General features: G+C 40.8%; 2 protein-coding genes across 2 annotated transcripts; one reads left to right on the top strand and one right to left on the bottom strand.

Annotated features, from left to right (window-relative positions):
* Positions 1-534: 534 nt before the first annotated feature.
* Positions 535-7060, bottom strand: LOC306864647 (homeobox protein TGIF1-like). The gene is made up of 3 exons (XM_079408783.1): positions 6833-7060; positions 4693-4922; positions 535-2152 (listed from the first exon to the last, which is right to left on the bottom strand). Exons 1-3 carry the CDS (start codon positions 6846-6848, stop codon positions 1577-1579), a joined length of 822 nt encoding a protein of 273 aa, XP_079264909.1. The 5' UTR covers positions 6849-7060; the 3' UTR covers positions 535-1576.
* A 3207-nt stretch (positions 7061-10267) lies between these two features.
* On the top strand, positions 10268-12414 carry LOC306864651 (uncharacterized protein). Its single transcript, XM_079408786.1, has one exon. It carries the CDS (start codon positions 10597-10599, stop codon positions 11899-11901), a length of 1305 nt encoding a protein of 434 aa, XP_079264912.1. The 5' UTR covers positions 10268-10596; the 3' UTR covers positions 11902-12414.
* Positions 12415-27108: the final 14694 nt, after the last annotated feature.

The following is a 27108-nucleotide window of genomic DNA, read 5'->3' as shown; positions in this document are numbered from 1 at the left end:
CCGAGTGTGATTGAATATCCAGGACAGACGTGTCCCTGTTAATCCGTCATTATTGTCTGTGCTCAGATACACAGACATGCACACTCTCACAGACGCCATTGGCAAACCATCGCTGACGTCTGGTTTTAGCTACTGCTAATTAAATGCAGGATTATGCTAATTGGCGTTCTTGTAGAGCTTACACACAGAAGAATGTCAGTATGATTTAGCAATAGCCTGTAGGAACATGCCTTTAATATGCATGAGATGTCAAGGCAGGGCAGGGGTGAATCGGTATAAATCACCTCATTTGGATGTACCTGCTCATGCTGCCTTCCGCTTTATGAAAGCAATCCACCTATCCTGTCAGGCCTTACATGCTATTTCATTTTTCAAACACTACTGGAAAGAACTGTAATCTTAAGGCTAAGCTTTCCCATGCTACTCTTTGTTTAGAGGCAAAAAAACAGCCTCGAATGCAAGAACCTTACTATGAACATACTTATCGAACAATGTAGTTAAAAATAAGCTGAAGAAAGGAGATGAACGACCATTATGTAGAAAACAAAACTTTATTTAAACACCGTGTGACCCCTATTTGCCACATACATTGCACAGTAAGGAGGAGAAGTCACATCATTGGGCATCATGTCACATTGGCTACTGTAAATGCACTGGTCTAAGGTCCCAAAACCTTGAAATCAACATATTTGGTGACATAAAACCATTCTTTCCTTTTATCCTTTGAAAGTGGTCTCAACTTGATAAACCAAAAAAAGAGAAACAAACAAAAAAAACGTAATACAATTCATGTAGTGTTCATTCTTCCAGCTCATTTGTCTAAGGTGTGTGTGTGTGTGTGTGTTTAGGGCTGGGGTGGGGAGTATGTGGGCACATTCACTGGCCATTTCTACACTGAGTATTCAGAGGAAATCTCAGACTATAGTTCTGCTACATCTGAATATCCCTCAAGAGTAATGAATGGAAAAAAAGAAACGTACTAACAGCATCAGAAACTTTACAACAAAAAACAATACAAAAAACTGAACATCTATGAGACACAGAATGACCCGGTGCAGTAGTGATTAGAGTCTGTCGGAGAGAAAGCTAGAGTTGATAAGATACTGAGATGACCTGCCATTTTGTGCAAAAAAACGAGGCAGACTATCAGACGTGTTCTCTAAAAATTAGGCAAAATCCACAATCATTGAGCCGAATCTCTGAAAACGAGAAAAAAAGACTCACGAGGAATGGGAGAAGAGCTTGTCTTCTTGTAAAAATAAGGAAAGACAGGAAGTCGTATTACTGTGTTTGGTTTTGGTCCCCTGTGTACAAAACAAAAAGATACATATTTATTTACATATAAATGGAATACAAAAGAAAGAACTGACTTGCCAAGGCACCTTGAAATGCTTTACATAAAGGAATCCTCATCAATTTGATTTACATTTACCAAAAATAGAAATGATCAGGCCATGCTTGTTTGCTTTCTGTTGCTCAGTCAAGTTTTTTTGAACTCCCTGTGGAGTTCGGTTTTGGGGGGCAAGAAACAAACATCGATGAAGCTTTTTCATTCATCCATCCGTTTTTTCTGTCTTCAGGCGAGGAGCTTTTTGGCCTGCAGCTCCATTTCTGCGGCCCTCTTCAGCGCCACGTCAACCAGCAACTGGAAGCCGCTGAAGTCTTGGGTGAGGTCGGGTGGAGTGGGCGGCGGGGTGTTGAACAGGCCGCTCTGGGGGCTGACGTTCCCCTCCCCGCGACACCCAAATAGGCTGGCCGCGTCTGTGAGCGGCAGCTCCGTGGCCCCCTCCACCCCGAGGCGCGTCGACGTGCCGATTCCTTGTGTGGCTGCGGTGATGGTGGTGTGGCAGATGACGGAGGGTCTAGGTAAGACAGGTCCGGGTGAGGGGGGTGTTTTGGGGGACAGGGCCTTTTTGGAGTAACCATTAGAGGTGGGTGTGTTGCTGGTCGGGTGAGGCGAGCCGGGTTCGTAGCTGCTGCGGTCCTCTCCGTTAGCGAGCATACCGTGTTTTGGGGACTGGGAGTTGTCGCTGAGCATCTCGCCGCCCTTGCTGCCCCGTCGCGAGATGGTGAACTGGTTGGGGTCCTTGCCGTCTTTCCGGAGCATCTCGGGAAGGAGTCGTCGCCGGGCGTTTATAAACCAGTTGCACACCTGTAGAGAGAAGAACAGATTATGATACATCACATACAATAATATATTGGTATCACATGACAATTTATGGCATACATTTTTATTCCGTTATCAATATTTTTATTTACGCCCATAACATATATTATGTCCTACAATCCAATAATGGATAATCTAAATATGCTAAACAAGCTGCACTACATTGGAAATGTTTGTTTTGTTGTTTAAAACAGTGAATCAGAAAATAAAAAAGACATGTTTTAATTAATTATATTAAAATATATATATATTTTTTAAATATTTAATTATTCTTTATAAAAAAAATAATTTAAAATAAACAAATATAAATACTTTTTAAGAAACCAAATATTGCTAAGGAAGAATAACCTCACATTCTCTCTCTAACTTTTACCACTTCTTAATTTTCCAAAGTTCCAAGCCTATAGTCCTAAAAATAATTTTGTTTGCACACTGTCTCGCTTTAAAATGGAAATTCATGACGATGTAATGAGTTAACGTGATGGTTCTCTGACTCTATTTTTGTTTTTCCTCTTTTAAAAAGCTGAGCAGGCAGTTGAAATCAGGAAGCTCTCGACGGTGAAGATTTCTCTCGATCACCTAAGTAACAGTTCACCTTTATCCCTCAAATTGTGCTCTTTGTTGGCCCTAAGGTCTTTAGGCCTTAATCATGCTAATAGCGCTGTATCTTTCACGGCTCTGGTAAGTCTCACCTGAGGGGGCGTTGAGATCTACTCGAATGCAAATCCAACATTTCAGACTACAGAAAACACATGTGAATGCTTGACTTCAGTGTGGATCTCCACAAAAGGCCAATTACTACTGTGAGGTAACAGCCAACTGTTAACACCTTTAGTTTATATCAACAATTGAACTCTGTTGGCCTTTTTAGTCAATGCAGATTGTACACCACAGATAAATGATAATTTACATGAAAGTTTTAGTAAAAATGCACACAGATTTAAAATCTAAAATAAACTATTCATCAAGGAACCATCAAATAATTATATAAAAATTCTTCACACGTGTCATTCATTCTTAATGTTGAATTTTATTTAATTTAATTTACTGTCTATTTTGATAATAAAAGTATTTGTACACAATCAGGCAATACTGTAAATGTTAACAACCCCAATTATATTTCAAACTTTACATTTTAAGCTTTATATATTTAAACTTAGTACACTTGCTACAAAATAAGCAAAGCTGTTTTTCCTTTTACAATTCTATTCAGGCATACATTCCTAATAAACACACTTGGCACAATGCTATAATGAAATAACTTGAGTTCTAACTTTTCTTTCTCAGTATCTGAAGAGCCTGTTTTCAAGATTCAGTCCTCAGTATGGTAATGTTCCTGTATTGTCTTCCAGCGAGTCTCTTCAGAAGAGAAGCCTCTTTGGCTCTCTGGGTAATGGGGCTGTATTGTGTATCCAACGGTCCGCCTGAGCCTGGTAGTCTTCACTATGTTAATGCGTGTGTATTGTGTCTCCCTATTGTTAGTGAGACAGCTGGCTGAGCGCAGGGGAAATTCCTGGCCCAGTGTCTAAGCAAGTCTCTCTCTCTCTCTCTCTATCTCTCTATGTGGCCACATCTCAGATGACTCAAAACAGTTATTCACTCATCTGTCCACAGGAATTCTCTCCATTGACTGCGTTCACAGGAAGTGTTGTTTATATGACGCTAAAACTCAGTGGGAATAGAATGTGTGATCTTTTAGCGCTAGCAAAAAGAGCTGACTCTTTCTTTCTTCTGACGCATTTTTTGGCTCTCTGCTAGTTATGACATTGAACCTTTAGGTTTCCTTCACACGTCAGTTGAACTAGACATTGATGACAGCTAACTGCTCTCCTGTGAAGCATAAATAGATTACTGATCAACAAAGCAGAAAACTGAAAAATCCCCCTTCGCATTCTTGACGGAAACAAGCAGTCGTGAGAAAATTCAGACCTTCTATGAAGTATAACTTCAGAAACTGCTTTGGGTCATTCCAACCCTTTTTATTCAGGGTTCCCAAACCTTTTGGCCAATGATTTTCCATGACTTTCAATCCACTTTTTTATATTACATCTTTTAATTAATTTTTTATATACAGTGTTTTAGATATGCCATTCACAAATGCAATGTCTAGACATTAAAATACGTCAGAAGAAACTAAAACTAGAAAAATCTTCACCACAGATTTTTTTTCTGTTTTCAGATTTTTTTAGACCTTGAAACAGTGTTGTCATTAACAAACTATTAAAAATCGTATTTATTTTAATTGAAATAAAGCCAAAAATAAGGTCAAATAAATCTTAAAATAAAATCGCTAAAATTGTTCAAACTAAAAAAAAAGAAAACAAATCATTAATAAATACTATAAGAGTATATAAATCATACAAAAATAACACCGCCTGAAAGTTTTAACACTCCCTGATAATCCAAGTTTGTATATTCTGATTGGCTGGGTGACATGCAGTTTTTCTTTTGTTTATTTGTAGTGTTTTTAGTTTCCTTGGACTGTACTAGGCCAAATACAAGCACTTTCTGAAAATGTTCTGTACCTGTAGTGTGGAGAGATGGGTTTGTTTGGACAGCAGGGCTTTTTCCTGCTCTGATGGATAGGCATTGTAGCGGTGTTGGTAGAGCCAGTCCCGGAGTATCTGTACTGACTCTTTGGGCAAGTTTCCTCTCCTCTTCCTCTTCCCTGACACTCCTCCATTTGAAGAGAGGTCAAGAGGCACATCCAAACTGTCCTCATCCTCTGTCTCACTTCCGGACATCGCCAACACACCTATAGTCATGAGACGTGAAATATCACTATTTAAAAACTATGAATTTTACAACATTATTCCTTTTATATGTGCACATGAAGGCGCTGAGAACCAGAAAAAGTACGAAGTTAGGTTTATGTAATAGTAATGTGTTTGTAATAGTCTGTTTCAGGGAATGAGTAAGCTGGGAATCAGTGTGTACCCATGTGTGTGAAGGAGGACAAAAGACACCCAGTCAAACATCAACCCCCCAACCCCTGCTGAGGACCCTCCTCCTCTCCCTATCCTACACACACTGTCTCTCCCTCCAAAATGCCAACCGCTGAATGCTACACAACAGCGCCTGGCCGTCTGTATGCATGTATAAGCGTGTGTCTGAGAGAGTGTGTGTGTGTGTGGCAGCTGATGTGTCACATCCCTGCTGTCAAGCAAAGCCATGTGATTCATGGTTGGAGCGGAGGCGTCACAAAGACTGTAAACGGTGTCAATGTTTCATTGTGCCTTTGTACACTCACAAAAACTGGAACAAACAATGGTTAAAGACACTGTTTTGCTTTAAAACTCACTTAAATGGCCAGTTTACCTATTTACACAAACCTGCATGACTTTTTTCTATTAAACAAAAAATGTGATGTTAAACAGAAAGATGTTTAACTAATGCCTACCAACCCCTTTTGTGGAAGACAGAAAGTCATGCAGGTTTGGAATAACATGAGGGTGAGTAATGATGACAGAGTTTTGATTTTGGCAAACTATCCCTTTAAATACTAAACTGACAACTTTTTCCTGCTTATAATTATGACTTGAATATTATTAATTGTTCATGCTTATCATAAACCGGTTAGTTTGTCAATAACACACTTCACTGAGAGTGCTGAGGGGGACTTTTAGTTCATGTGCAGTCTGTAAGTGAAACAAAACTTTCCCCAACTTCAGCTCGAGCGCGTGGGACGCTTCACGGTCTAAAAACGAAATCACGTACATATCTATCTTTAATGTTGTGTGAGAAAATGACTGAACTTGTGAAGATGAAGAGTAATTTTATCGCCGGCCTACATGAGGAGGAGGGGGAGGAGGGGGAGGGGAACCTGTTGCAAATCTCAAGACCGAACAAAAGAATGTCGCTTGTGGGACATTTCAAACTCAGTTTTTTCGACTTTTCACAAAATGAAAACTCATGAAATCACGCCAGGTGACAGATGAAAGGCTGACACGACTCTCCACGCGGTTAGACGCCATAATATTTGAGAAATATTAACTTAATAACAGAGAATAACTCTGGCTCTATTGTGTGCTGCGAGAAACACGAGGTCGGAGGGAATGTGAAAGCGTCGCCTCGAGGAAGCAGCGCGAAATACACAAACTTCACAAAAGGAGGTCAGGAATTATTGTTGCACATTTGAAACCGCCACACAATGTCCAAATGCAGTGAAAGCAAAAAAGAGAGCAGTCATCAAACTAAAAGCGACACTTGGAAAGTTCCCTTCATATTCCTATAACAAAACTTGAGTCAGTGTTATGAGAAACTGAGCTCGTGAACATTTTTTTTCCAAGCCAAAGGCTATTAAATGAAGGCATTTTAATGCACAACAAACCTTAGAAGAGTTACATTTGAGACTGCTTGAAGTTACAGTTGTAGATTTGGTGAAACAGCACTTTAAAACATCTCAAATAAACACGACTATTACATAAGCATGTTTGTACAAAATTAAAGTGAATAAAAACACGCGCGTTAATAACGCGAAACGGCTCGTGACAGCCCGACAGCACATGGTGAGAAAAAGGCTGTTTTGTCTGCAGCGGAAAACAATAGCAGTATGCCAGACATTTTCTGTTCAACCATCATCGACAAGTTCTATCCAGTCGTTACAATCACCGATAAAAATCTATCATATATCGCCGCTATCACCCATATCGAGAAGATACATACCCTTTTTGGTCTTCATGTCCGTCAAAATTCCCCTTTTCACGTTGGCAACAAGGAGGTCGATTCTTCCTCGCTTTAATCACACAACTGTATTATTCCAGATTGTTACAAAGTCTCGAGCGAAATGTTTCTTTTTCTCGATGAATCGCCGCGGAGCGCGTTTTTCATTTGTCGGAGACGCAACACATTGTCGGGTACCTGGGACAGGCTGCGCGTCTCATTCAGTGTTTGATGTGGAAACTGGGTGACAGCTATCTTTGACAGCTGCGTGACTCAACGCGGTTAGATCCTCCCCCTCCGAGGGCAAGAGGGAAAAATCTGACATCAGACATACAAAAAGGATAAAAAGAGACAGAAAAAGGGCTTTTGACAAACCGATCCGAGTCTAAAACGCGTATAGAGAAAGATCCAGCGCGCGGAATGTGTTTGTGGAGCCGTGTTTTGGACATTGAATTGGATCTAGTTCCTGCACGTTTCCCTTTAATGACTGCGGCAGAGAGACAGGAAGCGGGTTTATTATGAATGTAGGTTAACATTACCAAGAGGCAGACACATGGCAGGGATATATTTGGGACTGCTTTCATCAGCATACTTCTGTTAGGCGCCCTACTCCAAAACAATATTTTTAATGGCGCTTTATTTTTCTGTCACAGATGTTTGGATGTTACTCGTGATTATATGGCAAAAAATGTGTTACTATGTTGATGTGTTATCAGGTGCAATGCGGCATTTATTTCAGGTGACAGATGTCCATGATGCTGTTGCAAGAATGCCAGTAGATATGGAATTCGAATGTAATAATTTTGCTTCCCATTTTTCTTAACAATTATGGTTCGATTAATGATTCTTTTTTAGCTTTTTGAAAATGTGTCTCTTATTAGTCTAAGATGATGACATAATTTCAAATTTAACAGAACAGCAACACATCAAAAACCAGTTTGCTACAATTTTTGCAAAACATGTTTACCTTTTAGTGTAGCCTACCTCCTACAGACTTTTTTTTAGAAGCGATCAATGCAGCCCGGCCGTATTAATATTAAATAAAAATACGAAATAAACAAAGCTTTACGTTTTATATGATACCACCGATTACTACAAAACATGCTACTATGTGCATTTTTTTTATTTAATCTCGCGAGTTTGAGTAGGCCTACAAATAACACGGTGACAGGTTTTTTTTTTTCGTAATAACTTGCTGTCAAGTGAGTGAGTCAGATTTATTCAAGAAAATGTTTTGATTCCCTATAAAGAGTCATTCATTAGATTCATTTGACCTGGGACGTTAAATCTGTGTGAATCACCAAAAAGAACCGACTCATTAGAGTCATTGGTTCGAAACCCGGACTGCACTGGTGGCGCTGTACATGCTTTTAATTCATTAAAAAGAACCGACTCGAAAGAGTCATTTGTCCGGGATTCGGACAAACACTGGCGCTTTAGACTTTTAGTCATAAAATGTGAGTTCCGAGTGTTCTAGAACCTTTAAATAATTCGAACGCCATGAATAAATTTACAAAATGGAACCGGTTCTGAATAAATATTAGTTCTCGGTTCCACAGCTCCATTTGTAAGCCGTGCGCGATGCTTCCTGTTGGCGCAGCGCTGCGTGATACCCAGTTGGCCGCTGGGATTAAATGGTTGCAAAGCAAGAATCGCTTGTTTCTTCAGCTGTCCTGGTGACGCGTCCCTAATTCAAATCACAGCAGTCTCAGAATTCTTAACGCTGATTATCTCTCTTGCGTATGGAGCCCTACGTTCATCTGTTGTTGTTCCAGTTTGATGCATACCAAAACAGTTCAGGTTTTTTCGTCAAATCGTGCTCACACGCAGTACTCACATTATTAGATATGTGTCAAAACATATGATTCAGACACAGACCTTCAAAAGCAAGCGTGATCTGCTTGTCAAAACACCGAAGCACATGGCGGTAAAGGCTTTAGAGAGCTGTATTTGGAGTCAGTGGATATAGGTCAGGTCGTTTTCCATGCGAGGCGTGCATGCGTCATGCGTCTGGCTGGCCTTAATTCTCAATTTACTGTTGATGATAAGAGCACAGGTTATTCTGACTACACACGAGTAAACAACAGCCCATGTCTGCAGCAATATTATAACAAAAATCTTATCATTGCGTCGTCCTTGTTAAAGAACATAATTAGAACTAGGTGAGGTAATGTCTTTATGTTAATTGTCTCCGCAGTGGATCTGAGAAAACGTGATGATTCACGATTTCTCATAAGCCTGAGACATCTCACTTTAGTTTGTGTAACACTCATCGCAGTCAAAAAGGCGTGTTACTGTTATCCGATTAAGAGAGAGACCAATAGCGCCCCCTGGTGTTACATTGCGCAACTGCAGACGCTTTGCACAAAAGTGTCGTAGAAGAATTTGCCTGCCACCTATTGGTAAAAACTCATGTCTTCATTTTTCAGATTAAATAAGATATAAAAAATCTATATATTTTGATTGCAAGTGAAGTAAAGAATTCCAAATAAATAAGACGCGTAACCCTTGTTATTCTGTTCACATACACGCTATGCATTACATAAAATAGACAGTTTATTAAATGATGTCTTTTGGAAGCTGCAGAAGATATTCGAGATACATTAGATATTTCCCCTTCAGTAACACAAGCATAAAGGACCATATCCACTTCCAGTTCAGTTTATGGAGACATATGTCAGCACAGTGGAACTGAGAACACAGTGGAACTATGTATGAGAGTTATGTGGAAGCTATTTAAAACTGACCTTCAATTTAACCGTGATCTGCCATGTGACATCATTTCCTCTGTCATACTAATAATTTGTATACAGATAGACAGACAGACAGACAGACAGATAGACAGACAGACAGACAGACAGACAGACAGACAGATAGATAGATAGATAGATAGATAGATAGATAGATAGATAGATAGATAGATAGATAGATGAACCACTAAAAAACGAATGACTAACTCTCAGAACAGGTGCAGTAATAGTGTGAGACTCTCCTTGCAGAAAATGATGTCATGAGGGATGAGGTCTTGAGTCAGAATGTTCAGGAACTCTGGCATTGGTGGATTAGGTGTGTGTGTGTGTGTAGCAAAATTTTCACAATTCTGGAACTCGTAGTTTCAAATGGAAGTTTAAAACCATATAAGGAAAAACAGGAGATGAAAGCTACAACGAGAAAAGTATTTGCGTGTCTGTATTGAAAAAATAAACTTATTGGATTGAAGCTTTGGTTTGAGGACGTAAATTTCTTAGAAAAGTCTTTAATATGCTTAAGGCGATTCATAGCCAACTCTTCTTGATAAAGTAGGACCAATGAAGTTTTGTGTGAGGCGGGACTTCCTCGCTGTTGAGAAGCAGTGTGGTCTGCAGAGCTGTATGGGAACCCGCGGCCTCTTGGCAAGCTGCACGCATTCCAATCTGGCGACGCCGCCCTGACGCGCGCGCTAGCGTAAACACGGACAGAAGCGAGAGAAGCGCCGAGAATCCCAGTGACACATCACATCTTTCGCATTCCCGCGAGCTGCGGGTCGTCTCCTCGGCTCGGGCGGTGTGTCAGAGACCGGGGGGTCCGGTTACCACCAGTGCGCGGGCTAAAATTAGGGTTGCTTTGGGGCTGACGCAAGAAAACTGTAGCAGCAGGGAACAAGGATCCATGGAAACGCGCCCTACACATTCACTGCAATTGATGACAGATAGTATTTTTGGACTGTGTTGTAATCATTCGGTAACAACGAGGCCAAAGACGTGTTGTATAAAGGGAGGACGTTGAAAATGCACTTGTACAGCAGCGCGTTAACACACTACCCCGGCTCCTCTCGAAAAGTTTCCGTAACTCTCACCAGCGTCGCCAATAACGCACCAGCGACAAGTTCCAGCTCTTTGGAGGTGGTCGGAAACGCTGTTAACGGAAGCGCCACAGAAGCACACACAGAATATTTGTCTCGAGGGGGACAGACTGACTCGAACATGCCTGCTTTTTCATGTTATGAGGCCACCTCGATGAGGCCGGTTTTCTACACTTCTACCGCGGAGATTATCATCACGCGACCGGACGGCGTGGAGAGATCTGTGCCCGTTCACATCGTGAAGGAGCCGCGCACAAACCGTAGACCTCTGGAGACGCATTACAACCGAGTTTCTTACGCAGTCAACGGAGATGAGCATCACCACTCTGACTCTGTCTTAGATTTAGACCCCAGAAGAGACGTTTTTGGGGATGGCAACGATGAGATAAGTGAGAAAAATTCAATTCACTACGATAGGCTTTTTGATAATGACAGTTACAGAGTTTGTGAGAGGAGACTCGAGCCATGTTTGCAAAGTGATGCCACACCCTCCAGAACTTTTGGAACTGTACAAACCCCCTCATCTGATTCATTTGAAAGTCTTAAAGGCCCAGAAAGGCAGGAAAGTGTTGAAGATGAGAATCCAGTCTTCGAGCTGCACATCCTTCAAGAACCCACTGCGACACCCAACAAAAGCGACGTCGACAACAGGGTTACCCGTTACCTGGCCGAAGTGGAGAAACAGAACAAATACCTCCACGACAGGCAGAAATACCGCTTTCACATCATCCCAGATGGGAACTGCCTGTACCGGGCCGTTTCCAAGGCAGCTTATGGAGACCAGTCAATGCACAAGGAGCTGAGAGAGCAAACCATGCACCACATCGCCGACCACCTGGAGGAGTTCAACCCCATAATCGAAGGCGACGTCGGGGAGTTTCTGATCAATGCGGCGCAGTACGGCACATGGGCTGGCTATCCGGAGCTGTTGGCCATGAGTCAGATGCTAAATGTGAATATCTACTTGACCACTGGGGGTAGCATGGAAAGCCCAACGGTATCAACCATGGTGCACTACTTGGGTGAAGAGGACTTGTCTAAACCAGCTATATGGTTAAGCTGGCTCAGTAATGGTCATTATGATGTGCTGCTGGACAGCTGCCAGCCCAACCCAGAGTATGATGACTGGTGCCGTCACACCCAGGTACAGCGCAAAAGGGACGAGGAGTTGGCCAAGTCCATGGCGGCGTCCCTTTCCAAAATGTACATTGAGCAGAACGGCCTGCATTGAAAGCGATGGACTCATTTGGAGAATGTACCTGGGAATACTGTAACTCATTCTGATGTTTCCAAATGGATTGCACTTTGATTCCTCAAGTGATTAAATATTGCCTTAATTTATTACATTTCTATCCTTGTGTGTCTTCATTTTTTCCATAAATGTGTTGAAGTGCAGTGCACAAGATGATTTGTGGTGCGATATGCAAAATAAGGACTGGGTCTGAGTGAATGTTTCTTAGTCTTGATTGCATGTTTGTCTACAGAAGTTTAAGTCTTGTATGTGTATATTTTTTTTCCTGTATATAATTTTGTAATCTGTTGTGCTGAACTGGTCATCCACCTGAATGGAATATGTCGCACTTATACAAACATTTCCAGCAGTTCTTGTTACTGTTTATGTGTGAATGTTTTTTTTTTTTCTTTTTAGTCCATTACCTGCACTGTTGTGTTATATACTAAACTGATGGTTCAAGTGCCTGAAATCTATTTTGCAAATATGTATTTTTGAATAAATTCTTTTGAAACTGTTTTACTTTTGTATCATTGATAAACACTATTAAAGTGTTTGTTAATAATTTTAATTTAATATTTTCTGTTTTTGTTTTAATTTAGGATATTTAGGTTTTAATTTTAATTTTTTTTGCATTAAATTTGTTTTATTTTAAAATATAAATATTTGTATAAATAATACATATTTAGTTTAAAATTTAAGTACTAAATATTTAACATTTTTAACTAAATATTGCCTGAGCAACTGGCTGAAATAAGTTATTATATATATTATTTCAGTTGTTTCGTTTGTTTCAAGAAATGAAATAAAATAAAATAATGTTATCATTTACTCACCCTCCCATAGTTCTAAACCTGAAGATTTAAGATACTTGAGAGTCAGATACGTACCAGACTTGAACTTGACTTGGATTTGGATTTCATGCAGTATGTAACACATGCAACATTTGGCTTTTACACAAGTGTTAACCTTTACAGACACAGCACTCCGTGAAAAAAGAAAATAAATGACATACACATGTAGGAATGAGAAGAGAGAGTGATCTCATGTCAGTCTTGTGAGCGCATGTTCTCATAGACTGCTCTGAAGACTGACCTCAGTGTGGTTATCTCTATTTAAAGTGGCTCCTCTAATGGGGGGATATTGGGGTCTTTGGAGTTCTTTCCTTGAATAGAAGAATCACTCTTTACTGTTGTATATGGGGAGGCACAATCTGGTATTACAACAGATGAAGCTTAGCTATTCATATGACTTTTTGGCAGTGGGCAACACAGAGGCACTATTATAAAATTATAAAGTTCACATCATAATGTTGCCTCATGTGGCCTACACTTCACAAAATATTTGGCTGGTCAAGCCAAATATTACTATAATATGCAGTGAATTAGGAGGTTTATTTAGAGCAATATGACCTCCATGTTTTGTGGTATGTGCAATAATCTGTAAATATCTTACCATGTTCTTTTATATAAACTTTTTGTTTATATAGGAATTCTTTCTTTAGTTTTTCCCCCTGTCTTTTTAAAGACAATTTCAAATGTATTAACCACTTATCCACCAGTGTTATTAGTTTCAATTTAGTATATTGCTACAGATGCTACAGTTTATATATACATATATACACAGTATATATGTATTAATATAATTCGTGTTTCCATTGTAATTCAACCTTTTTATTCCTTCTTAATTTTATCCATTTTAATTTTTTTTATACATCAAGTTAAAGTAGGCCTAAATGAAACTGATAATTGTTGCTTTGTAAACTATCTGAAATAAAACAACTTTTTAAAATATTTTATTATTGTAACAATATTATTGTAGAAGCCTATTAGTAACAAAATATTTTATTTTAGCTTCAGTCAACTACTATAACCCTGTTGTACACATAAGTTGCGAGTACAGACTTTACCCATTAAAGAATCGCATCCCTAATAGGACATTTCTGATATATTATCTATCTATATTAATAAATGTTGATGGTTTCTGTGTCAGACACTAGATGGCAGTATAAGCCAGTGCGCTGTGTGATAGAGAAGTGCCTCAGAAATCTTGCAGCTTTTTATGCAGACCATAGTGCATCGTTTGGATCATGCGACAGAACACATGAACAAACCTCCAGTCTATGACACATGACACTGTGTATGTGTGAGATGGAGCGTGTCTTCATCATATGATACAGTTACCAGTAAGTCCAACCACTGTTTTTAATAGTTTTTATGTCGTTTAGGGGTCTAATAAACGGTAGCTAAACAATTGGTCAGTTTGTGCATTCTGCATCCATACTGCAAAAGGTCAAGCAATGGCATTTGGTCAGTTAGCTAAACGTCTATGGTTATTGCTTATATAAGATCACATAGCTTATTGACTATGTTGATGAAACCACATTGTTTTAAATATGTGGCAAAATACGCATAAATAAGCTTACACCGTAAAATCTCTCTTATAGAACAATTTGCTTTAAATTGGAATGACGTAATTCTGCAGTCAGGTGGACTTTAAGTTCCTTTCTTATTTATTTATTTACTTTTTAGGCAGAAACCCCCCTCGCTTTCTCACCCTCACTCTGTCTCTTTCATCTCTCGTGAAGCAGTTGGTGTCCTCTGGTCATACATCCATAGCGCATATATACCGACTCAGAGCTCCATGTGTTTTCAGCCAGACGGAAGCGGGAAATAAGCGAAAGTTTTGCGGATTTCTGGCCAGGGTCGAGCAGTCTGGAGAGGTGCAGAAGATGTCCGGACACCGGGTCCAGTTCGCGGATCTTCCTTCTACCAGCGAGCGCAAAGCCAGCCCGAAAATTAGCAGTAAGATTTCGGAGTTTCTGGTTCCTCCGGCTGTGCCTCAAAACCAAGTGTGCTGCCTACCTAGTTAGTATCTTTGGGCATCGGTGGCGCTGAGCGAACATATAAACACTTTAAACACTCATATGATGTCCAAAAGGCAGGCAGCATACTTGGTTTTACGCACAGCCTAAGAGTAAAGTTTAGAGGAGAGTGGGGTAAGCTGTGCCACTTTTTACTTAAGTTGGTCTCGTGGTAAAAAGAAATTTAATATTTTTAGTTTTAGAACGCTGTGTTATGCAATAAAATTATGTTTTTTTTTGTTTTTAAAGAGGTCCAGTGGCACAACTTGCCCCACGGCAGGGGTAAGCTGTGTCATGTCAAGGGAAACACTGGGGAATTATGTAGCCTAAATGATTTACAGTAAAAATATGAACATTTACAATAACGTATGAATATGCGAAAGTCCATTCCAAAGTCTTTTTTCATTTTTTTTTTCATTTTCATAAATCAGCCCAGATAATCTTTAATATTCATATTTAAATGTAGTAAACTTTTTTAACTTTCTGTATTTGGAGGCAAAGTTTAGTATTACTATCTATTAGCTGAACTGATAGCTTACAGCTTACCGTGAAGCATTTGACACACATTACCCCACCAACTAAAACAATTTTTAAAATGCATGCTATTTTTGCAGTTTTTGGCTTGTTTGTTGTTTGCTAAATTAAGGGGGTGACACAATTTACCCACTGACACATCTTACTCCACTATTCTAGAACAGCTGTTTCATATCTCATCACGGTCTCATAGCCTTTAAAACCCTGAGTGAACATTTAAGTCATTCTTGCTTGTGTTGCTACATTTTCTGCTGTTGTAATTTCAGCTCTTATGCAAGGCATTTGCCTATGACATTATAGCGGAGTGAAACACCCTTGCTGAGTATGAAATGCTATTCTCAGTTAAATGCCATGACTAAAGTAGTACTAGTCAAACAAATGGGATTCCTTTTATAATTTGGAACCAATAAAATATCCTCAAAGAATCAAGTAAGATAAACTGAAGTTTTTTTTTTTACCCAATTTATAGGTTAATTTCATAGACCTTAAGTTCTTATTTGAGTCTTAAGCAGATTCCTATTTGATCCCTTTAAACTGGTTCCAAATTATGATAGAGATTTCATTAGAAATCCTGTTCATTCCTTTAGGATTTTGAGAAAATTCCTTTTAAACATTAGTTTGAAAAGTTACTAGATAGAAATTTAGATTTAGACATCTAATTTATGATCTTGTGTGTAAAAATGTCAGCAATCGAGGGCATTGCATACATTCAAACTATCCCTTAGTGACCTGAAGAATCTCGGAAAAACTCTTTCACGGTGCTCCGTCTGTTATTTGCTTCTAATCAGAACATGTGAAATGACTTTGAATGGCTTTGATGAGTCCTGTACACTACAACTGAATGCCTCCTGGACTTGACGAGAGACTGGAGGTAGTGGAGAAATATATAAAAAGAGCAATATAACAGTCTGAGAGCTGTAATATTAAAAAGTTCTTGCTCATTCTCTCTCTTTGACTTTCTTTCTGAGTGCAAACCAGAAAAAAAAAAAAAATCCCCGCACCCACCCATCTGAGAAGTAGCAGACTATTCAGGACTACTGGAGGGCTGCAAGCTCCTCTTAGTAAAATGTAGATTGTCGTAAGGTTTCTCTGTTTGGATCACTTCCACTGATACACAATCTTAAGGACAGTAAGTGTTTGTCAGGGTTGCAGTGCTACTCAGATAGAAGAGGCTGTTTGGAACACACACATCAAGAGAGTGAAGTGGGTCATTGAAGGTTGTGAGCATTTTAGACACTGAAGAGAACTTTAGATTTAAGGTGTGTCTTAAATTATGTATTAAACTGTGTACTCAACCATCTAGAATTAAAAAGTAGCCTACTATATACTATGTGCTTGACCATCTCATATATGAAATGGAAAATATTTGTATTGGCTCAAATGGAATGCTAACATTGCTAAAATAAAAAAATCTTTCATGTAATTTTTTTTTTTTTGTATTCAAGGGAAAGGTTGGTGTTGCTGCTAGCTTTAGCATGGTAGCTAACCTGGGGTGCGTTTACCAAAAACATAGTTCGCCATCTGTGGTTAGCAAGTTTCACCATTACCAACATAGTTCAACAATTTGGTGTTTCCCGAATCCATAGTTACAATGAATATTCGCAAACACCATAGAAAAGTTTACAGCAATAATCTGACACTAACTGATTTCGAAATATTTAATTAGCAGAAGTTATCACTCCACCACTTGCTTAACGTCATTAAAGTTCCCCTATTATGGGAAATGAAAGGTTCATATTTTGTTTTTGGGAGTCCCCAACAACAGGTTGACATGCATGCAATGTCAAAAAACACTTTTATTGTCTTATAATATGCATTTATTTTTTACCTCATTTGCTCAACGACTCCCAAACGATTCGCTGAATGATTCATTTTTGCAAACCCCTCCTTTGCGTGACGTTAATCTTCGGTGATTGGTCCGATTGGTTTCGTTTCCATTTCATCATGCCTGTAATGCCTAATAAAGCAGCGTTTGTGAGTGCAAAAGCGGCACATAGTGGCAAAAAATAAATTTGCATTTTCATTTAGACCAACACGAAAAGACCAACAAGTGGGCGGGCAATATGCTAATGTTTCATGTTGACGTCAACATGAAACGGCTTAGGATTCATTTTAAAAAACGACTGGTTTCAAACTTTCAATGATTCAGAGTCGACTCTTTGTTTTGAGAGACAATTATACACGTTGTACTTTCAGATTTAAAACTTTTGCAGGATGTTTTCATTCACTTAGAGCTGTGTTACATACTGCATGAAAGGTAATTAAAGGTAAAATCCATAATAGGGACACTTTAATGACAGTTCTATCCAGTGGCATTCGAATGATGTGTGTGTATGACAAAGTTCTTGTTTTCAGGAAAGAGTCATGACTAGCTAGCTAGTTTCTCCAGCAATGCATCATACTACAGTTGTTAAGCAGATAATTACTTTGTTGTTCAGGAAAAGCATCTATGCACTATTATGACCTAACTACCTTAATTTAAATGATTTCACCAGACAAAGCACAATTTTTACTGACGGTAAAGCATCTAACTCAACCCAGTTTTTAGTTTCAGTATTTGTCACGTCCACTACTTTGCAATTTTCTGGGCCTAAAATCCCCTTCCTTCCAAAATGTTGGGAAAACAGTGATCAAAACAGTTGGTATGAAATAAAATTTCACTTTATCTATTTTCCAAAGACATGTTATTGATCTTATTGTGAGCAATTCATTTGTGCACAAATGCTCTTTATATAGCCTTATTGAGCACAAAAAGCAAAAAACAAACTATTTTTGCCAGTAATACCATGTTTGGTTCAGTATACTAAAGCCAAAGCTTATAACTTTAAGAAGCAACTGTGATATAAGTTATCAGAATTGTGTCTTACTCAAGTTTCTACTTGTCATGGCTGGTTATGCAGACTCAGAGAGTATTGCTTAATCTGGAAAATTTTTGAGGATTTAGCTGTCTGGAAATGGGCTAGGATTTCTAACACGAAACTGTCCTTGGTCTCACTCCTTTTTCTGAGAGTTATTGCGTCTCTTCGCCTGCGATCAATGAGAGGGTGTGAAAGGAAGAGTATGTGAGATTTATTCGCTGTTATTCCAATAATATATCACTTTACCAAGTCTTTTAACACACATGATGATTGGCTAAAGAGGTTGCATCATTCATATTATCTTTAATAAGCTAGAAAAGCAGGATTAATAAGAAATCAAAGACAGTTGACATCAATCAACTCATCAAAGACAGTTCACCATGCTTTTGGCTTTTTCCAAATGGCTGCTAAATCTATTTTAAGGAGGCGGTTTGTGATTGGCTGATTGTTCGTGAGAGATACGCTAGAGGGTTTGAGGATCCTGTTCATGTAAAGCTCTAATTGGATGCAGATGTCACGCATGGCCATATGATGCTCTCCTCAGCAAGGCTTTGAAGTGACTCAGGACTCGAAATACTCGAGGACTGGGTTTAATTTTCTGGCTCATCAGTTAAACCCAATACACAGAGAGAGAGAGGTCTTAGAGGAATGCATGGTTGCATGTGTATGTGTGTGAAGGATAGAAATGCAAGCTCAGGTACAGACACACATCCCTGGAAGACAGGGCAGAAAATGCTGAATCTCCATGGTGACAGGGCAATTGACATACCACGTGAGAGCCGACAGTTGAGAACTGCCAGACCTGACAAATCCCCATTAGCTGAGCACATGTTAGGGTGTATGTGTGTTTGTGCGTTCTTTGCTGTAGTCAATGCATGTCAAACACAAGTGCTGATTAGGACAGAATGAGGGACTGAAAGAAATGAAAGGCATAAAAAGGAACAGAAATATCAAGGGGTAGAGGGATAAGGCAACATTCAGAACTGTAGAATAGTGCAGATAGAAAAAATCACAGTAAAACCTCTTTAGCGCCTCAATTGTTTCTAGAAGACAGCAATAAATGGGAAGTAAATGGGGACATTTGCCTCAGTCTTGTTTTTCAGATTCACCTTAGCTAATCTCACATGTATCTGAATCTGAAGTGATATTTAACAATGTATACTGATATATACCAATATTCCAATGAGCCATTACATTATGAACACCTAGGCTACGTAATAACCTGTAGGACTTCCTTTAGCCCACCAAACAGCAGCCATGCAGCAAGGCATTGATTCGATGAGTTTGCAATCGCTCTCCTGGGGTTTCTGGTACCATAATGTTAACAGCAGGTCCTTCAGTTCCCGTACATTGTGGGGTGGTGGTGATGTAGCATAAACCCACTTTTCGATTGGTTTTATGTCAGGTGAATTTGGAGGCCATTAACAGAAATTCACCATCATGTTCCTTGAACCACTCCTTGACCATTTTTGGCAGTGTGGCATTATCCTGTTGGTAATGGCCACCACTGGCAGGGAACACAGTTGGCATGGCACTTGGTACGCAACGATGTTCAGATACCTCACAGGTGTCAGGAAGTGTCCCAAGTAAACAACACACACAGCATAACACAGCAACTGCTGGCCTGTGTCCGCTTCACAGTGCATTCAGGTTCCACAGCCTCTGTTATTAATCAGCATATCTGTGCTTGGCCATCGATGTGATGCGTTTTCTTCCATCATCCATGGTCCAATCTTGATGATCTTGCAGCCATTTCATGTGGTTTTAGCGAAGGCGTGCAGTTCGCATGGGGACCCTGCTGAGTTTTCGGGGTCTCTGCCTCAGACGTCTGTGACGATGAGCACTTGATCAACTAAACCAGGGGCGGCGTTTTCTTTTGGCAGAGTATGGCAGTTGCCACTAAGTCAGGTGTTCCGTGGAAAATTATCCAAACTTCATATCGCTATTACAACCGCAATTCCCGAAAAGTTGGGATGTTTTGTAAAATGCAATAAAATCAAGAATCTGTGATTTGTTCATTCTCTTTAACTTTTGTTTAATTGACCAAAGTACAAAGAAAAGATTTCCAAAGTTTTCACTGACCAACGTAAATGTATTTTGTAAATATGAACAAATTTTGTATTTGACGGCTGCAACACATTCGAAAAAAGTTGGGACAGAGGCAAAATAAAAGTGAAAAGGTTATAGAATATCCACGTTAAACTGTTTTGAAACCGTTCACAGTAAGCAGGTGAATTGGTAATAGGTCAAGGTATCATGTTTTGGTATAAAAGGAGGATCTCAGTCTTTGCAAGCAAAGCTGGATCATGGCTCATCACTTGGCTCATCACAAAATTGCAAAGAATTTAGGTCTTTCACCAAGTACCATACATAATATTATGAAAAGATTCAGGGAATCCAGAGAAATCACAGTACATGTAGGTCATTTACCACAGTTTGCTGCTGCTTCAAGAAATGCAACTTGAATATCTGTTACTCTAGGAGAAAGCTATACACCAATTCTATGCAGGAATGCTGCTGGGTTCTCTGGGCCAGAGCTCATCTCAGATAGTCAAAAAGACAGTGAAAATGTGTGGTGTACTCAGATGAGTCCACATTTCAACTTGTTTCTGGGAAAAATGGATTTCGAGTTCTTAGTCCCAAAGTCAAGTCATCTTTATTTATATAGCCCTTTTAACAATGTAAATTGTGTCAGAGCAACTGCACAATATCAAAAAAGGAAAATAGTATGTCAATAATGTAAAATGAAAAGATTTAAAAAAAGATTTTCAGTTAAAGGCATTTCATTATTGAATTCAGTGATGTCATCATCCAGCTCAGTTCAGTTTAAATAGTGTCTTTGCAATCAGGTCGACGATATCGCTGGAAATGAAGTGTCCCCAACTAAGCAAGCCAGAGGCGACAGCGGCAAGGAACCAAAACTCCATCGGTGACAGAATCGAGAAAAAATCCTTGGGAGAAACCAGGCTCAGTCGGGGGGTCAGTTCTCCTCTGGCCAAACGAACCAGCAGTTCAATTCCAACTGCAGCAAAGTCAGATTGTAAGGGCTCAACTGGTTCCAGTGGTCTTTCCCGATGGCTGTCTCAGTGGCGGGGTCCTCACTGGGGATCTGTCTCTGGCGCTCATCTCGGTGTCCTGGTCTCTGCTGACGTTCAGGGCTGTAGAGGTCGTCTCTGGGTGCTGATCCATCATCTGATCTGGATACGGACTGGATCTGGTGACTGCAGTGACCATCTGGGCTGGATACGGACCAGATCGGGTGGATACGGTGACTGGGGATATGTCCCCGGGGCTCATCCAGGTGTCCGGCCTCCGCCGACGATCAGGGCCACATACATCATCTCCCGGCGCCGATCCACCATCTGATCCGGACACGGACTGAGAAACAGAATAGAAAAAGACAAATATTAGTGTAGATGCCATTCTTCTTATGATGTAACGAGTACATTGTGTTATGGGGAGTGTTCCCGGTTCCGGTTGATCTAATTAATGCAGCCTAACATTCCTTTAACGGATTTGAATAATAGAAGTGTATTAGTGTGTTATGTGTAAGCCAGGTTAAAGAAATGTGTCCCAAAGACCCAAAGACCAAAGGGATACAATAAACGCTATAACCTGTAAGTTGATGAAAGCTTAATGCGATGTACTTATTGCCTCGGCTCAGATACAGCCACTCTAATGACAGACAAACACAGATCTCCGTTATTCGATAGTCAGAAACCTTGTTAACTCCATTTGAGCCTGATTTTCATAAAATTTTTAGTGCAAGTGTCTGATAAAGCCACAATACCAACTCTGATGATGCAGTGTTTAAAAATATGTAGAATATTTAAATTATGTCCAAGAGTTTTACACACCGATCTGTTATTGTGGGGACCTTTCCATGCCCCTTAACATGATGAGGCACAAAACAAAATGAGACTGGTTGCTTTACCTGTCAGTCATATGGCCTCTTGGACAGGCCTTGGCCATTCAAAGCAGCCAAGGTTCCCAGACCTTTTGCCATCAGTCTGAAGGTCTGGCTACACGATACTAGGTCATCAGCTACATAGAAGGCTATGACGAACTGGTCACTTTTGTAGCATCTGACGATTTGTGGCCCTGCAGTTGCTCTGAACAATGCGCAACAGTCTCCACTTCCCTTAGGCATCATTGAGCAGCGGACGACACATGGCTGGATGACGGTTCATTGTACCATCCGTGCACCACTTTTGATACATAGTCACTACAGTGGCACGTAAACAACCCATAAGGTGCACCGTTTCCGAGATCGAAGTTCTGAGGTGCCATGCCATCACAATTTGTCCTTTATCAAACTCTACTTTTCCCATTCTGACCCCGCACACTCTACTGACTGAAAGCTGGTTCTGGTTGTGAACTGCACCTACGACACCATTCGGTTGCCAGCAGCGCCTATTGCTCGAGGCATCGGTGTATATGTGTGTATTTGTGAGAAACAAATAGAAACTAACATATAAATTAATTGCAAATTTCTGTTTTTTTAGGATAAATAGTTAGCAATAGATAACAGATAACAACACTAGATGAAATGTAACCAACAGTTGCATGAGCTTTGAAAGAGCGACATCTGAGCAATAAAATTTTGATCTAAGTTGGATTTGTTGGATTAGTGTTAGCATGACACTACTTTAGAAAATCCCGGACTTATACACAACTGTTAAACTGAATCTCCAGGGTCAAGCTGTGGGATAACACCCATATTTAGATGCTGATGAAGCTACAGTACTGGATGGTATCAGGTTTCTCCTTGTGGAAGAGAGGAGAGAACTCCAAACCTGCTATCCAAGTCCCACTGTCTAACCACCTCGCCTTCCATCCCTTCTCATCCTCCCTCTCTCTATCACTGTCTGAAAAGCTAATATATCACATAGAGTTCACTATATAACTTTGGGTAGGGGGCATTTAAATAGTCCCAGCAATCACAGAGTAAAGGGTGCAGACAGCAGCTTTATTCTTTTTAACAAGTCTCCTCACTTTATAGTTTTGCCCACGCTGGGCACTTTGCACAAGTTGCTACAGTATATCACAGATGGTAACCTAAAACTAATAACACTTCTATAGAGTCCCTTGTCATATAAGCCAGAATATAAAATTGACAGTGACAGTGTGTGTTTGCAATGTAATCTGTACGCAGCTACACTGATTCGTGCAGTTGTTCAGCACATGGGTCTCAGTGTGTGTGTGTGTTTGTGTAAATGTGTGTGTGAGCCAACATATGCGTATTTACACTCCCCGCAAGCCTTGGTTTTATAAGAATGTTTAGTCTGTCGTTAATGCTGTAGAATTGGAAGGACATTTCTGTGGTCTGGGAAGTAAAACTAAACTTCTCACCGTGAGAGCAGTCTCGGCATGTCAGCAAAAAACGAGGGAGAAATAGAAACCCCCTCATTCACCTCTTCTACTTAAAGTGTGATTCATACCTTCCTGACCAAAGGGATGAGAAGAGAGAAACAGAAATGAACTGCCTAAAATACTGAGACAATGCTCAAGATTTGCATCAAGGTAGAGGCTGCTGTGTGGTGTTATTTTAGATGGGGGAACTTCAGGGCTATTGCAAGCAGAGCAGTAAATCCGCACAAAAACAGCTGCTAGTGTTGTCTGGGGAATACAATTATTTCACACTGAGGAAATCCTTCTGTTCTTCACGTATAAAACAACAAGTATCTTATCCTAAGCTTTTCTGGGCTCTTGTCTTAAAGGAACAGTTCTGTCATTGTTTGCTCAATGTCATGTTGCTCCAAAGCCAAATGACTTTCTTTTTTCTGTGGAACACAAAAACAGATATTTTGAACAATGTTCATGCTGCTCTGATCCAGTTTACAATAAAAACATATGGTGACCAGGGGCTGTTAAAAAGGATAAAAAGCAAACTAAAATCACTAATGTCACGGTTTGGTTTCTGCTTCTGTTCAGTTTTGCCCTTATTTGGTATTTCCTGTCCCAGTTTAGTTAATCAATCATTATCATCACCTGTGTTGTATTAATTATCTTGTTTCCTTGTTTGATCGCTCCCTTTATAAGTCCTCAGTTCTGCCTGTATTGTTGTCCGATCTTAAGTTAACATTATGTCGTAGTGTGTTGATGCTGTTCATTAAAAGATACCTACTTTTGTTTATGTCTTCGTCGTGCGCCTTTTCATCCACAACCACAGACCGTTACAGAAGATCGGACCGTACAGAAGATTACAGCATGCAGAGGAGGAAGGGAAGGGAAGGGAGCTCCGGAGATCCACAGCTCGCTTCCCCTGTCCGCCAAGAGTTGGTGGATTCCGCCCGCGGCAAATTGGTTTCCGCCCGCGGCGAAAAGGAAACCGCCGTACACCCCCAAGAGTCTGCTCCTCCAGAGCGCCCCCAAGAGCCCGCTCCTCCAGAACGCCCTCCAGTGCCCGCTCCTCCAGAGCGCCCCCAAGAGTCCGCTCCTCCAGAGCGCCCCCAAGCGCCCGCTCCTCCAGAGCGCCCTCAAGAACCCTCTCCTCCAATGTGGCCCCCAGAGGGGAACTTTCCCAAAGAATTTTGGGGGGGGGGGCCATATAGTCTCAGTCTGTGTGGCCAGGCCAAGGGCCAAGGCCACGGAGCACCCCGATCCGCCAAGGCCGCCCAAGGACCCCGATCCGCCAAGGCCGCCCAAGGACCCCGATCCGCCAAGGCCGCCCAAGGACCCCGATCCGCCAAGACCGCCCAAGGACCCCGATCCGCCAAGGCCGCCCAAGGACCCCGATCCGCCAAGGCCGCCCAAGGACCCCGATCCGCTATGGCCGCCCGAGCTCCCAGCCCCGCCATGGCGTCCCGAATCTCCAGTCCCGCCATGGTGTCCCGAATCTCCAGTCCCGCCATGGCCTCCCGAGTCTCCAGATCCGCCATGGCCTCCCGAGTCTTCTGGTCCGCCATGGCCTCCCGAATCTCCAGTCCTGCCATGGCCTCCCGAGTCTTCTGGTCCGCCATGGCCTCCCGAATCTCCAGTCCTGCCATGGCCTCCCGAGTCTCCAGATCCGCCATGGCCTCCCGAGTCTCCAGATCCGCCATGGCCTCCCGAGTCTCCAGATCCGCCATGGCCTCCCGAGTCTTCTGGTCCGCCCTGGAGGCTTCCCTTGTCTCCTCCCTGTCCGGGTCCAGCTCCAGCCTCCAGGGCGCCCGCCCTCCCTCCCCGATGTTACTGTTACGGTGCGGGACGCACCTTCCGGGAGGGGGGCGATATCTATTTGGTTTCTGCTTCTGTTCAGTTTTGCCCTTATTTGGTATTTCCTGTCCCAGTTTAGTTAATCAATCATTATCATCACCTGTGTTGTATTAATTATCTTGTTTCCTTGTTTGATCGCTCCCTTTATAAGTCCTCAGTTCTGCCTGTATTGTTGTCCGATCTTAAGTTAACATTATGTCGTAGTGTGTTGATGCTGTTCATTAAAAGATACCTACTTTTGTTTATGTCTTCGTCGTGCGCCTTTTCACCCACAACCACAGACCGTTACAACTAAACCTAAAACTGAGATATAATTCAAAGCTAAATAGAAATATTAAAAAAAAAAAACTATATAATAATAATAATGACAAAAGCTCTTTCCAAAATTACTAAACGTTAAACTAAAATTCAAAAGAAAACTGAAAATATAAAAATAAAAACTAATTCAAAATAATTTTTTTTTCATATAGAAAGATTTTTTATCCTCTGTGACAGCCTGTTGCCACTTTTATTCTTTTGTTTTATGAAAATGAGCAGCATGAACATTCTTCAAAACATCTTCTTTTGTTTTCCACAGATGAAAGAAAGTCATACAGAGGTGAATAAATTAAGACCAAATTTTCATTTTTGGGTAACTATACTTTTAAATATACAGTGAGGTCAATAAGTATTTGATCACCCTGTGATTTTGCAAGTTCTCTTACTTAGAAATCATGGAGGGGTCTACAATTTTCAGCATAGGTGCATTTCCACTGTGAGAGACAGAATCTAAAAATAATAAAAATCCGGAAATCACATTGTATGATTTTTTAACAATTTATTTGTGAATTACTGTGTCAAATAAGTATTTGATCACTTGAGTCAAATTTTTTTAATATTTGGTACAGAAGCCTTTGTTAACAATTACAGAGGTCAAACGGTCCCTGTAGTTCTTCACCAGGTTTGCACACACTGCAGGAGGGATTTTGGCCCACTCCTCCATACAGATCTTCTCTAGACCTGTCAGGTTTCGGGGCTGTTGCTGAGCAACACGGAGTTTCAGCTCCCTCCAAAGATTTTCTATTGGATTTAGGTCTGGAGACTGGCTAGGCCACTCCAGAACCTTGATATGCTTCTTATGGAGCCACTCCTTGGTTTTCCTGGCTGTGTGCTTTGGGTCATTGTCATGTTGGAAGACCCAGCCATGACCCATCTTTAATGCTCTGACTGAGGGAAGGAGGTTTTTGCCCAATATGTCACAATACATGGCCCTGTTCATCCTCTCTTTAATACAGTGTAGTCGTCCTGTCCCCTGTGCAGAAAAACACCCCCAGAGCATGATGCTTCCAGCCCCATGCTTCACTGTAGGTATGGTGTTATTGGGATGATACTCATCATTCTTCTTCCTCCAAACACGGCGAATGGAGTTAAGACCAAAAAGTTCTACTTTGGTCTCATCTGACCACAGGACTTTCTCCCATGACTCCTCTGGATCATCCAGATGGTCCCTGGCAAACTTCAGACGGGCCTGGACATGGGCTGACTTAAGCAGGGGAACCCTCCGTGCGATGCAAGATTTTAAACCATGACGTCTTAGTGTATTACTGATAGTAGCCTTGGAAACGATGGTCCCAGCTCTCTTCACGGCATTGACCAGCTCCTCCCGTGTAGTTCTGGGCTAATTCTTCACCATTCTTAGCATCATTGATACCCCACGAGGAGAGATCTTCCGTGGGGCCCCAGTCTGAGGGACATTGACAGTCATCATTAGCCTCT

The sequence above is a fragment of the Barbus barbus genome (assembly GCF_936440315.1).
Source record: "Barbus barbus genome assembly, chromosome: 46".
NCBI lineage: Eukaryota > Metazoa > Chordata > Actinopteri > Cypriniformes > Cyprinidae > Barbus > Barbus barbus.
Note: the sequence above shows the minus strand (reverse complement) of the source record. Positions and strands in the feature narration are given on the sequence as shown.

Coding starts and splice junctions, on each gene's coding strand:
- LOC306864647 (XM_079408783.1), bottom strand. Junction 2,153..4,692: donor CCCATCTCTCCACACTACAG/GTACAGAACATT, acceptor TTCTCTCTACAG/GTGTGCAACTGGTTTATAAA.
- LOC306864651 (XM_079408786.1), top strand. CDS start 10,597: ATGCACTTGTACAGCAGCGCGTTAACACACTACCCCGGCTCCTCTCGA.